The sequence below is a fragment of the Protobothrops mucrosquamatus genome, unplaced genomic scaffold (assembly GCF_001527695.2).
Source record: "Protobothrops mucrosquamatus isolate PMUCROS unplaced genomic scaffold, P.Mucros_1.0 scaffold78, whole genome shotgun sequence".
Lineage (NCBI taxonomy): Eukaryota > Metazoa > Chordata > Lepidosauria > Squamata > Viperidae > Protobothrops > Protobothrops mucrosquamatus.
The window spans coordinates 859,059-870,195 of NW_015386455.1; the positions used below are offsets into that span (position 1 = coordinate 859,059).

General features: G+C 33.8%; 1 protein-coding gene across 3 annotated transcripts in view; it reads left to right on the forward strand.

The window, feature by feature from the left end:
• LOC107284279 (bis(5'-adenosyl)-triphosphatase ENPP4) overlaps positions 1-10,075 on the forward strand; it is a 12,746-nt gene extending 2,671 nt beyond the window's left edge. For 2 of the 3 annotated variants that reach the window (XM_015812306.1, XM_015812308.1), the window contains exons 2-4: positions 3,806-4,670; positions 5,736-5,906; positions 7,236-10,075. In XM_015812306.1, coding sequence (XP_015667792.1) covers positions 3,845-4,670; positions 5,736-5,906; positions 7,236-7,600 — 1,362 coding nt within the window. In that variant the 5' untranslated portion in view covers positions 3,806-3,844 and the 3' untranslated portion in view covers positions 7,601-10,075. Of the gene's footprint in view, positions 1-3,048; positions 3,160-3,805; positions 4,671-5,735; positions 5,907-7,235 lie in introns of those variants that run through there. The other variant, XM_015812309.1, reaches the window with a different exon arrangement.
• Positions 10,076-11,137: the final 1,062 nt, after the last annotated feature.

Here is an 11,137-nt window from a genome sequence, read left to right on the forward strand (position 1 = left end):
TGTGGTCCTCAATGGAACCACATCTACATGGAGGGAAGTGTATAGTGGGGTGCCCCAGGGCTCTGTTCTGGGCCCAGTGCTCTTCAACATCTTCATCAACGATTTGGACGAGGGGATAGATGGGGAAATCATCAAATTTGCAGATGACACCAAGCTGGCAGGAATAGCCAACACTCCAGAAGACAGGCTTAGGATACAGGAGGATCTGGACAGACTTGATCACTGGGCGCTATCTAACAAAATGAAATTCAGTGGTGAAAAAAATAAGGTTCTACATTTAGGCAAGAAAAACCAAATGTACAGGTATAGTATAGGGGGTACCTTGCTCAATAGTAGTAACTGTGAGAGGGACCTCGGAGTCCTAGTGGACAATCACTTAAATATGAGCCAGCAGTGTGCTGCTGCAGCTACCAAAAAGGCCAACACAGTGCTGGGCTGCATTAACAGAGGGATAGTATCAAGATCACGTGAAGTATTAATACCACTTTACAATGCCTTAGTAAGGCCACACTTGGAATACTGCATCCAGTTTTAGTCACCACGATGTAAAAAAGATGCTGAGACTCTAGAAAGAGTACAGAGAAGAGCAACAAAGATGACCAGGGGACTGGAGGCCAAAGCATATAAGGAAAGGCTGCTGGAATTGGGTATGTCTAGTTTAATGAAGAGAAGGACGAGGGGGGACATGATAGCAGTATTCCAATATCTCAGGGGCTGCCACAAAGAAGAGGGAGTCAAGCTATTTTCCAAGGCGCCTGAACGCAGGACAAGAAGCAACGGATGGAAACTAATCAAGGAGAGAAGCAACCTAGAACTAAGGAGAAACTTCCTGACAGTTAGAACAATTAACCAGTGGAACAATCTGACTCCAGAAGTGGTGAATGCTCCAATACTGGAAGATTTTAAGAAGAGACTGGACAGCCATTTGTCTGAAATGGTATAGGGTTTCCTGCCTGAGCAGGGGGTTGGACTAAATGACCTCCAAGGTCCCTTACAACTTTATTATTATTATTATTGCTGACTCAGGTAGACCTTGGGATAGCCTTTAAATTTCATGCATGATACTGCATGTAGCTGCTTCTCACAATTGTGTAATGGGATTTAAATAATGTATTTCTCAGTATAAACTGGCAAATCATTTTGATTCTTCAAACTTCTGAGAGGGTCCTAAGACCACATTTTAAGAAACTCTTAATTAGAATATAGAAGTTGACATTGACTAACCTTATTAATGCTCTTATAATGTTACTATTTATAACCAGGATTTCTGTTCTGATTTAAGACCATAATAAAGCCAGTGTATTCTTTATACTTTTATATGGCAGAATTCCAATTCGTTTGGGGCATCTTGCAAGATAAGGACTGGTGGGAGGGGGATTAAAAAATTACTTTTGAGAGATCCAGTGGATACTTGAGAATTCTGGATCCACTGTATCTCTGTGAATCCTATGTGAGTGCCATATTGTTGACCTCTGTTACAGAAATGTACAGATAGTCCTCAACTTACAACCACTGTTGAGGCCAAAATTTCTGTTGCTAAGCGAGACATTTGTTAAGTGAGCTTTGCCCCGTTTTATGACCTAACTTGTGAAGTTGTTAAGCGAATGAATGCAGTTGTTCATTAATAACACTGGCTTCCTCATGGACTCTGCTTGTCAGAAAGTTACAAAAGGTGATCCCATGACCCCGGGACACTGCAACCGTCATAAATATGAGTCAGTTGCCAAGTGTCTGAATTTTGATCCGGTGACCATAGGGATGCTGCAATGGTTGTAAGTGTGAAAAACGATCATAAGTCACTTTTTTCAGAGCTGTTGTAACTTCGAACAGTCACTAAATGAACTGTTGCAAGTCAAGGAGTACCTGTATATAGATTCTGTTGTTCATTCAAAACAAAATTAAACAAAACTGCCATATTAATATATGCCATTTAGTATACAGACAAACAACTACTTATGTTTTCCGGCAATATCTTATTTTTTTTATTGAGCAATTACCTCTTGAAAGTGTTTGCAGGCTTGGCCATAGGTATATATTATGCTATCAAAAATTACAGGCTTTGCTTTGGATAGTAACATTTTTGAAAGAATATGTATTAATGTCAATATATTAAGTGAGGATATATAGATGGTCTTCAACTTACAATCACAATTGGGCTTGGAATTATGATTGCAAGTCATGGTCATTAAGTGGATTACCATTGTGACTTGACTTGATTTTATGACCATTTTTACATTGAGTTACAATAAGTTGTTAAGCAAACCACTTGGTCATTAACTAGATCCAGAATATCCAATGGTAGTTTTTTGCCATAAAGCTACCAAAGTTACAAATTGATATCCTGTGAAAGTGGTACACTGAAACTGGTCATAAAGGCAAGCTGGTTGCCAAGGTCCCAAAACATGACTGCAGGTTATTGTGTAGCAGTTATAACTTTGAGGATAGGTCATAAGTAGCTTTCTAAAAGTCTGTTGTATCTTTGAACAATGGTTACGCAACTGGTTGTAAATTGAGAATTACCTATAGTTTGTCCCATTTGGGTTTCATTAATATTACAGACTAGATGAGACTAGACTAGATTAGAATATACTTTATTGGCTAAGTGTGATTGGACATACAAGGAATTTATTTCCAATGCATAAGCTCTCAGTATACATACAAACAACAAAGTAATATTTTCATAAGATACCAATAGGAGAAAGTAGTAGAAAAGGTGAGAGAAATAATAGTAATAGCGCAATACTACATGGGTAAATATTCTTAGACATAAAACAGTACTGTGATAATTAGGTGTTCAGCAGAGTGATGGCACAAGGGGAAAAAACTGTCTTGTATATCTCTTTTTTTTTTGGCATGCAATGCCCTATAGCGGCATATTTATAATATGTTATATAAATATAATTTATATATTATATAAATAATATATCTGTGATATATTTAAACTAAATCTGTTAAAATAGAAATACCCTAATTTATGAAGAAAGCAAAAACAAAAATAACTTTATTAATAATATATACTTTTATTTTTATAAAACTCTAGGTGGCATACATAATGTTCCTATCTCCTGTTTTCCCTGCAGCAGCAACCCTGTGGGGTAACATTATGCCCACACTAATTTTTCTGTTAAATCAAGTTACATTTCTGTACTCTAGCCATATGTAAGTAGTAGTTCTTCAGAACTTTAATTATGTGTAAATTCTAATTTGAAGTTAAAAAAGGTGGAATGAATAGATTGGAAATGGTCTTTATATGTCTAAAAAAATATGGAGACTTGACTGTCAGTCAAGGCACTTGCAAGTGCCTTTGCAAGAAATTAAGATACAGCAATCAGATCAGGTTCAACATAAAAGAAAAATGATAGTAAAATAGTAAGGCTTATACTGTCCATATCTCAACTTCTGAATTGTTACTTTTGTAACCAGTTACTGAATTTAAATAAATCACATCCTATATTGCTTAACTATAATGGGTTGAGCTCTTGAAATACTGATAGTATGATTTTCCTGCCCTGGGTAGGCAATCTCACATAGAAATACAGGAATATACTGAAATTTTGTTAGACTTCTATGGTTTCATACTGGATTTGGCCTTGTAGAAGCCCAGGCTGCTAGGTTGCCAGTCTCTACTATGTATAAAACACAGTTGAAAAATATGTGGAAATGTATAGTTATAATAATTAGCAACTCTCCTAAGTAGAATATAAATTGAATTTATTGGAAATAGAGTTCAGTGCTTGGCTAGGATGAAAATAATTCTTTGGCTTGAAATTCTTAATCGGGATTTCATTTTTTCTCCTCCTTTCAGGTACCCTTGTTTCCTATACATGTTGAAATTTTATCCAGAATGCTTTTTTTAGTAATAGTACTACTCTTTAATGGAATAATTTCTTACTCCAATGGTAAATCTGTTAGCAAGTCAGTGCCAAGATTACTTCTGGTGTCTTTTGATGGCTTCAGGGCTGATTATTTGAAGAAATACGAACTTCCACATCTCCAGGATTTTATTAAGGCTGGTGTATTAGTAGAACATATTACCAATGCTTTCATCACAAAAACTTTTCCAAATCACTACAGTATAGTCACAGGCCTGTATGAAGAAAGCCATGGTATTGTAGCAAATGAAATGTTTGACATTGATAAAAAGAAGCATTTTTCACAGTTTAATGATACCGATTCTTTCTGGTGGGATGAAGCAATTCCTATTTGGGTGAGCAATGAATGGCAGGAGAACAAAACAAGTGCTTCTGCAATGTGGCCTGGCACAGATGTAAAAATTCATAATACTCTTCCTCACTTTTTTATGAAATACAATTCTTCAGTAAGCTTCAGTGAACGTGTAGAAAAGATTATTGAATGGCTGAATAGTTCTAATCCATTAGTTACTTTTGCTACTCTTTATTGGGAAGAACCAGATGCAAGTGGACACAAGTATGGACCAGAAGATACTAAGAATATGGCTAAAGTATTACAAGAAGTAGATAAGCATATTGGCCTACTTGTTGAGAAGCTCAAAGTTTCAAAGTTGTGGGAAGAAATTAATGTTATCATTACAAGTGATCATGGCATGGCACAGTGCTCTCAGGAGAGATTAATCAAACTGGATGATTGCATTGATCGTAGCAGCTATATGCTAATAGACAGAAGCCCGGTTGCTGCCATATTGCCAAATAGTAAGTATATTCTTAATAATGTAAAATCTGTTACTATTCAATGCTTTTAACATTATTATTCTCAAAGTTATGTAATTTCATAAGTAAGTCACTAATCGTATTTCTCAGTTTGTTGAATATTAAGATTACTGATTCTGATCAGAAAAATACTGAATTCCTTTCTCTATAGTGTTTTTTCAACTGAGCATAATAATTTTACATGTTATATTAGTTAAGACCAATATGTAAACAAAGCTATGTTATGATTAACACTACAAATTTCTAGTGTTGTCTTTGTTTAAATTTGTTATTGCATATAGAAAAGTCATTGAAATAAGAAAGCTATTTTGTCCTGAGCACAGCCAAACTTCAAAACATTCATCAGTACAAATTCATCATGTTTTGAATATTCCAAGTTACACACATAATTACACATATAACAAACATCAAGCATTTGAACCTTATACTATAGAGGTCTAGGGAACTTGAAACAGATCACTTGCTGTCTCATTCTTTGCTTTAGGTATGGCAATAAAAGGTGGAGTGATAGTCCATATTGACTGTTAACTACCACCATACTTATGAATATGCTGATGAGATCATTTTTAAACTTGAAAAATTCCCACAAGTCATAAATTTGACTAGCTTTTAAAAAAATATATATTCTGTCTATAACAAATAGCCATAGAGGCCTAGTGGGAAAGTAAACCTGTAGTATGATTCTCTAAAACATTGTAATGCTACAATGTTTAAGAATTTAAGATGTTTGAACATACTCTGTTCTGAACTGGGGACAACATTCAGTGTTTTACTCTAAGCTCAAAATACTAGGATGCAGCATTTCAGATGCAAAATATTTTGGGTTTAGAATGTCCCTTATTGCATCTTTAAAATAAAGAATGATTTAACTCTTAAAAACGTATAGTTTTACTTCTGAAAGTAAGCATATGAAAATAAGAGTAGATGTGGTTCACATTAAACTTAAGCTCTTAGGAAATATGAATGCACTTTTTATATTCACAGTAACAAGTTTTTAAATTTTACAGATAAATAAATGACCAACTTATTTATACTTTGTTTTTTTAGATGTGACACATGTATATAACTTAATGAAAAACTGCAGCCCTTATATGAAGGTTTATCTTAAAGAAGAAATTCCAGAGCGATATCATTACCATCACAATAAGCGCATTCAGCCAATAATTTTGGTTGCAGATGAAGGCTGGACAATTGTACAGAATGGGTCTCTTCCCAGATGTAAGTTTTTTTTAACACTTACTAATTAAAATATATAATTCTCTTTCTGATGGGGGAGGATATAGTTATATAAAGCATAGAAGAATTAAAAAACAGAAACCTTTTGAAAATATCTGAAAGCACTAAAGATTAGATTCTTTCTTAACTAATATATTTTGCTTAATTCTATGTATTCAGAAATTTAGAATACTAAACTGGATTGCCCTAATTGCAAAAATATGAAGCCCTAAAGTCACCTAAATCAGGTAGCATCTCATTTAGAAGTTTGGAGCACAATTACCAGTTTTATAAGCTAAGGATTGTGAAGAGAAACAATGGATTTACAGACACTCCTATTAGACAGATATAAAGTTTAGCGGCAGGAAATTTTGGGGTGAAATCTGGACAACACTGAAGACCTTTCTTAGCATAATGTCCTTCAGTTGTATCTCTTCCTGGTTGAAACCTTAATTTTGATGGAGGAAAAAGGTTACAGATATCGGTAATCTCAGAATATTGATTGTAAATATTGGGAGGGAGAGATTTCAGCAATTGGCTTCAGCTGATCTATAGAAATAGCCAATAAATGTGATAAGGAGACTAAAGAGATTTATCTCTTTTTAAAACTTAATTATTGGTTTAATAGCCTTCCTTTTTACAGTGAAATTTAGAATTTAACATATAAAGTTTTTTACATGATTTGGTAACTAAAGTATTATATATCATAAGCATGAACAGAAAATTCACATGTTTTACTATGCTTATATAGTCAGAATAGGCCATTGAGAAACAAGAAATTGATATTGTCATATCAGGGAACCCCAAGATTTGCTGAAATAGGAAAAAGGGAGAAAAGTCCAGCATATTGGGATGTCCATAAAATATTAGATTCTGAGAGAGCAGTGTAAAAATATCCTGAAACATATTTGTGCTATGTGACTATTCTATGGGGTGGCAAGCAGGGGATGGGAAACAACAAGGGGTATTCTCACAGAGATATAGCAGAAAGTGCACAACTTGTAACTTGACAAACAGGTTGTTTTAATAGGAGATAATGTTAAAATACTTTCCTTGGAATTAATATATTTGTCATAATCTTCTTAAATATCAAATTGATTTTATTGGAGATTGATTTTTTTTACTTTTGAAGATTATGCAATTTTAACAGTTTGATGAACTAAAATATTAAATTTAAATATTCTGCTTCTATTTTTAACCAAGCAGAAAACAATAGCTTATTGAAAAAAGTTAAGCTATAATCCTGTAATGGCAGGATTATATTTACTAGATAAAATAACTTAGCTAAATCTTTGCAATGCATTAACAATTCTTGGCTTCTTTATTTTTCAGTAGGAGACCACGGCTATGATGATATTCTTCCAAGTATGCAGCCATTTTTGGCAGCTCACGGATCTGCTTTCCGTAAAAATTACAGACTAAATTCAATCCGTACTATTGATATTTATCCAATGATGTGTCATATTTTAGGGTTGAAATCCCAACCTAATAATGGCACTTTGAGCAATTCCAAGTGTTTATTAGTTGATCAGTGGTGCATAAATGTTCCTGAAGCGATTGGAATAGTTATTGGTGTCTTTATGATATTAACTACTCTGATGTGCCTTATAATAATCACAAAGAAAAGAACTCCTTCTCTACGTCCATTTTCAAGACTCCAGCTTCAGGAAGAAGATGATGATCCTTTAATAGGATAAGACCCCTGTTCTGACTTTTGTTTTGAAAAGACAGTACAGAAATATAAGTTATGTTGGCTAATAACATGATGCACTTTAATAAAGATCCACCAAAACTACAGAAGAAGATCATTGTCTCTCTGAAAAAAAAATCTTGAATAGAATTTATTTTCTAATAGAAAATAATAGAAAATTAATAGTAGTAAAAATTTATTTCCAAGTGATAAGAAAAAGATTATTTGTGAGTGAATCTGCTTGCATATATTTGATGAACAATTGCTTAGAGATATTGTGGCATTTCCTGAAATTAGACAGGAGCCTCTTCAGCAACGATCACAACTTTAAAAAGCAGGGTAAACTAGGCAACCAAGGCCTTGCCCATTTTGATGTGCACAGTTCTTTGATTGCCCAGTCATCCCCGCCCTTTTGAAGCCAGTGAATTGTCATTTCAGATGTCCCTGAAACTGGTTGGAAAAAATATAAACCGTCATGAAATTCTTTATAAAGCAGATTATAATTGTGAAAATAATCCAGATTTATTTTCCATTTTGGGAGTAGTTGCTATAATAGTTTAATTTAGAAGCTGTTAATATCTAGGAGTCATAACTCTAGAGCACTGTGCACTCTATGTCAGTCTCTGCAAACTGGATGTTTCCTTTATTTCAAGCTGTTGGAAAACCGTTCATGCAGGTATATCTTCAAGCTACACTAAGCAAAAAGAAATAGCATGTCATACTACTACTATAAATGTCCCAAAGCAGATAGATTATATCTTAAATCATTTTTCATAAGCTGATTCTAAACATAGTTTAATATGTTTTTCTCTATTTAGACAGGTATGGTGTTTTCAATCTATTTTGGTACCGTAGGTATTGAGGTGTTTCATGTGTTTGAATTAACAATAAGATTGTATTATACATACAAATATTTTTAATGACTGCAAAAGAAATGTTTTATAAGAAGGGTTTTGGAAAGCAAAAGGGACAGTTAAAAATGACTTTCTGCTGCTTGCAGATCGTATATGATTCTGTACTGTATATTCAGTTAATTGACATGTTCAGCAATGATGATTATTTGGTTTTTTAAATTCCTAATAATTGCTTGATTTAAAGTAGACTATTTGTAATAGGCAGATAATATGCAATACCATTTGTGTTTGTCTGTTTCATTCTGAAAGAGTTCAGGGGAAGTGAATACTTAAGGCATAGGAGGACACATAATTTTCATTGGTATTTCAAGCGTTCCAAATTTAACTTCAGTTTCTTTGCTTGCCTTCTTTAAGAAATGATGGTAGAATCTTTGTAATCTGCAACACTCCATGAAGATACAACCATACGTATCTGATAACAGCTGTCGTAAAAAAAATCCAGAACTACACTATTGATTAGGAGATGTGCTATTTAAATAATTGTTCTCCCCAAAAGCAGAAGCAGCTTTTCAGTGCCTTATTTAAGCAATAGTGACACTGAGGGAGGAGTTTCTGACATCAACTGGTATTTGGCATTTGTGCATGAGATAAGGGAGCCCATTCAAACTCAGTTTCTTCTTACTAAGGTGACACCTTGGTATTCTACTTGTTGGAATAAGCCAGAATCTTTAAATTAGAAGTACAGTGAAATTTAGTCTTTTAAGAAGTAAAACAATTTCTCTTCAGGATTACTTAATTTATTTCACTTCCACAGAAAAGAGAAACTCAACCTTCTTTCAAAAGATCATTTTATTACATAATGAGAAGCAATGCTTGGTATTATCAAAAAGAAAACATGTTTTGGAAGTAAATAGGAAGGTTTTTTTTGTTTTTGCTTTGAAAATTGGCATCCTAATAGGAAAGACTTAAATAACTAATTTGTACAAGGATATTTGTAGCTGTTCTACACAAATTTAATATTTCAGGGACTCTTCCAGATTTTGATAACCATAGCATAAATAATAGGAAATAAAGAGCAATTATGCAAAACTTTAAAAAGCTTAAAACTCCTTTAAATAAAGCTAATTAGACAATGGACCTCAAGTAGCAAACAGTTCATCAAAGGAAATGTGAATTAATGTGAAAAAAGCTGTTACAGTATATTCTTTATCCTTCATCTCAAGACTACTGGCTACTGTTACCAAAAATGTTACATATTTTGGGAATACTGACTTGTTATCTCTGCAATTATCAGGGATAAATTTATACTGAGAAAATAAATTTCAGTAATGAACTATGTTATTTTTTTAAAAGACTATTGGGATATCTTTGTAATTGAGGATTTTGGACAATCTGTTGACTTTGATTCAAGAGGCTGTTGCCTCTTAATACTTTTTCAGTATTACTGTAAGGTTTATGCTTTCTTACTTTTAGATTCAAGTACTTTTTCATTCATTCTAAAGTTCTTGCCAGTCAAAATTATATTAACATTCAGAACAGCCAATTTTTTTCTTGTCTTGTCTACAAGCTATTCTCTCTTACTTCCTAAAAACTTAAAATTGCATAATAAACGTTCTGGTTTAGTTTTATGAAACTGCCTTCTGTAGATCTTTTGAATTGTGACTCTAGATGTATACTACATATATCATTTTTCTGAGCTATTCCCAAAACGATTTAAGTTGACTATGGGAAGAAAAAATACGCAAAAGATATATGTTTGAAGAAAGTAAACCATTTCTGTTGTCTTATTCACAATACAGCTTTTGACAAAAAAAATGCATTCCTGTCTGAGGTTCTCCACTGGGGTATATATTAAGCAAGATTCTGTTTGGGACAGATTTGGCACTTTGGAAAAGGTCTTAGTTCAAAGTAGAGGTTGACTTTGAAGTAGCCTTCTGTGGATATACTAGGAAGAAATTGTATGTGGCTTAAATTATGTGGAGGATTTGTCTGAATTTTCCAGGCTCAGCTCAGAATTGTTTGCTAAAGAATTTGTTTTAAGAGATCTTTAATTGACATATCTGCTTTTATTACTGAAATGTGTGAAATCTCGAGTTTAAAGATGATAACTATTTTCTATCCACACTTTCCAGCTTACGTATTATGTCACTTGCCACAGAAAAAGATTCTGTTCTAGACAGCAAATGAAACATCTGATAACAAAGCTGGAAAGCCACCTTTTTTCCCTCATCATATACCTTTTAAACAGTCATGCTATGGATCCACTAGAAGGCACCATTTCATTACTGGTGACCTTGGGCCAGTCACTTTCTCTCAGCCCTAGGAAGCAAGAAAGGGCAAACCACTTTGAAATCTTTCAAAAAAAAACTTAAGAGACTTGTGCAGGTACTCAGCAGGTGTCAGCACTGACCTGAAGAGACCTCCCCAAAGAAAAAGTTAGATGGGCCAGTGGTTTATTATTGCCTAAGAATATTAGTGCAGGATAAAGGCAAAGCCCTACTCCCAGAGAAGTCCATCAAAAACATTACATAACCTCTTATCCATAATTCGTAGGAGCAAATTATTGAGAGGCATACTGCTTCCTATGCTAGTATACTGTACTTGCAACAAGTAAATATTAGAATTATCCATGATTTTCTCTAATATTCCTTTGTAAGCCTGTTCTTTTTGTGTTGTGTTCTATGATGAGA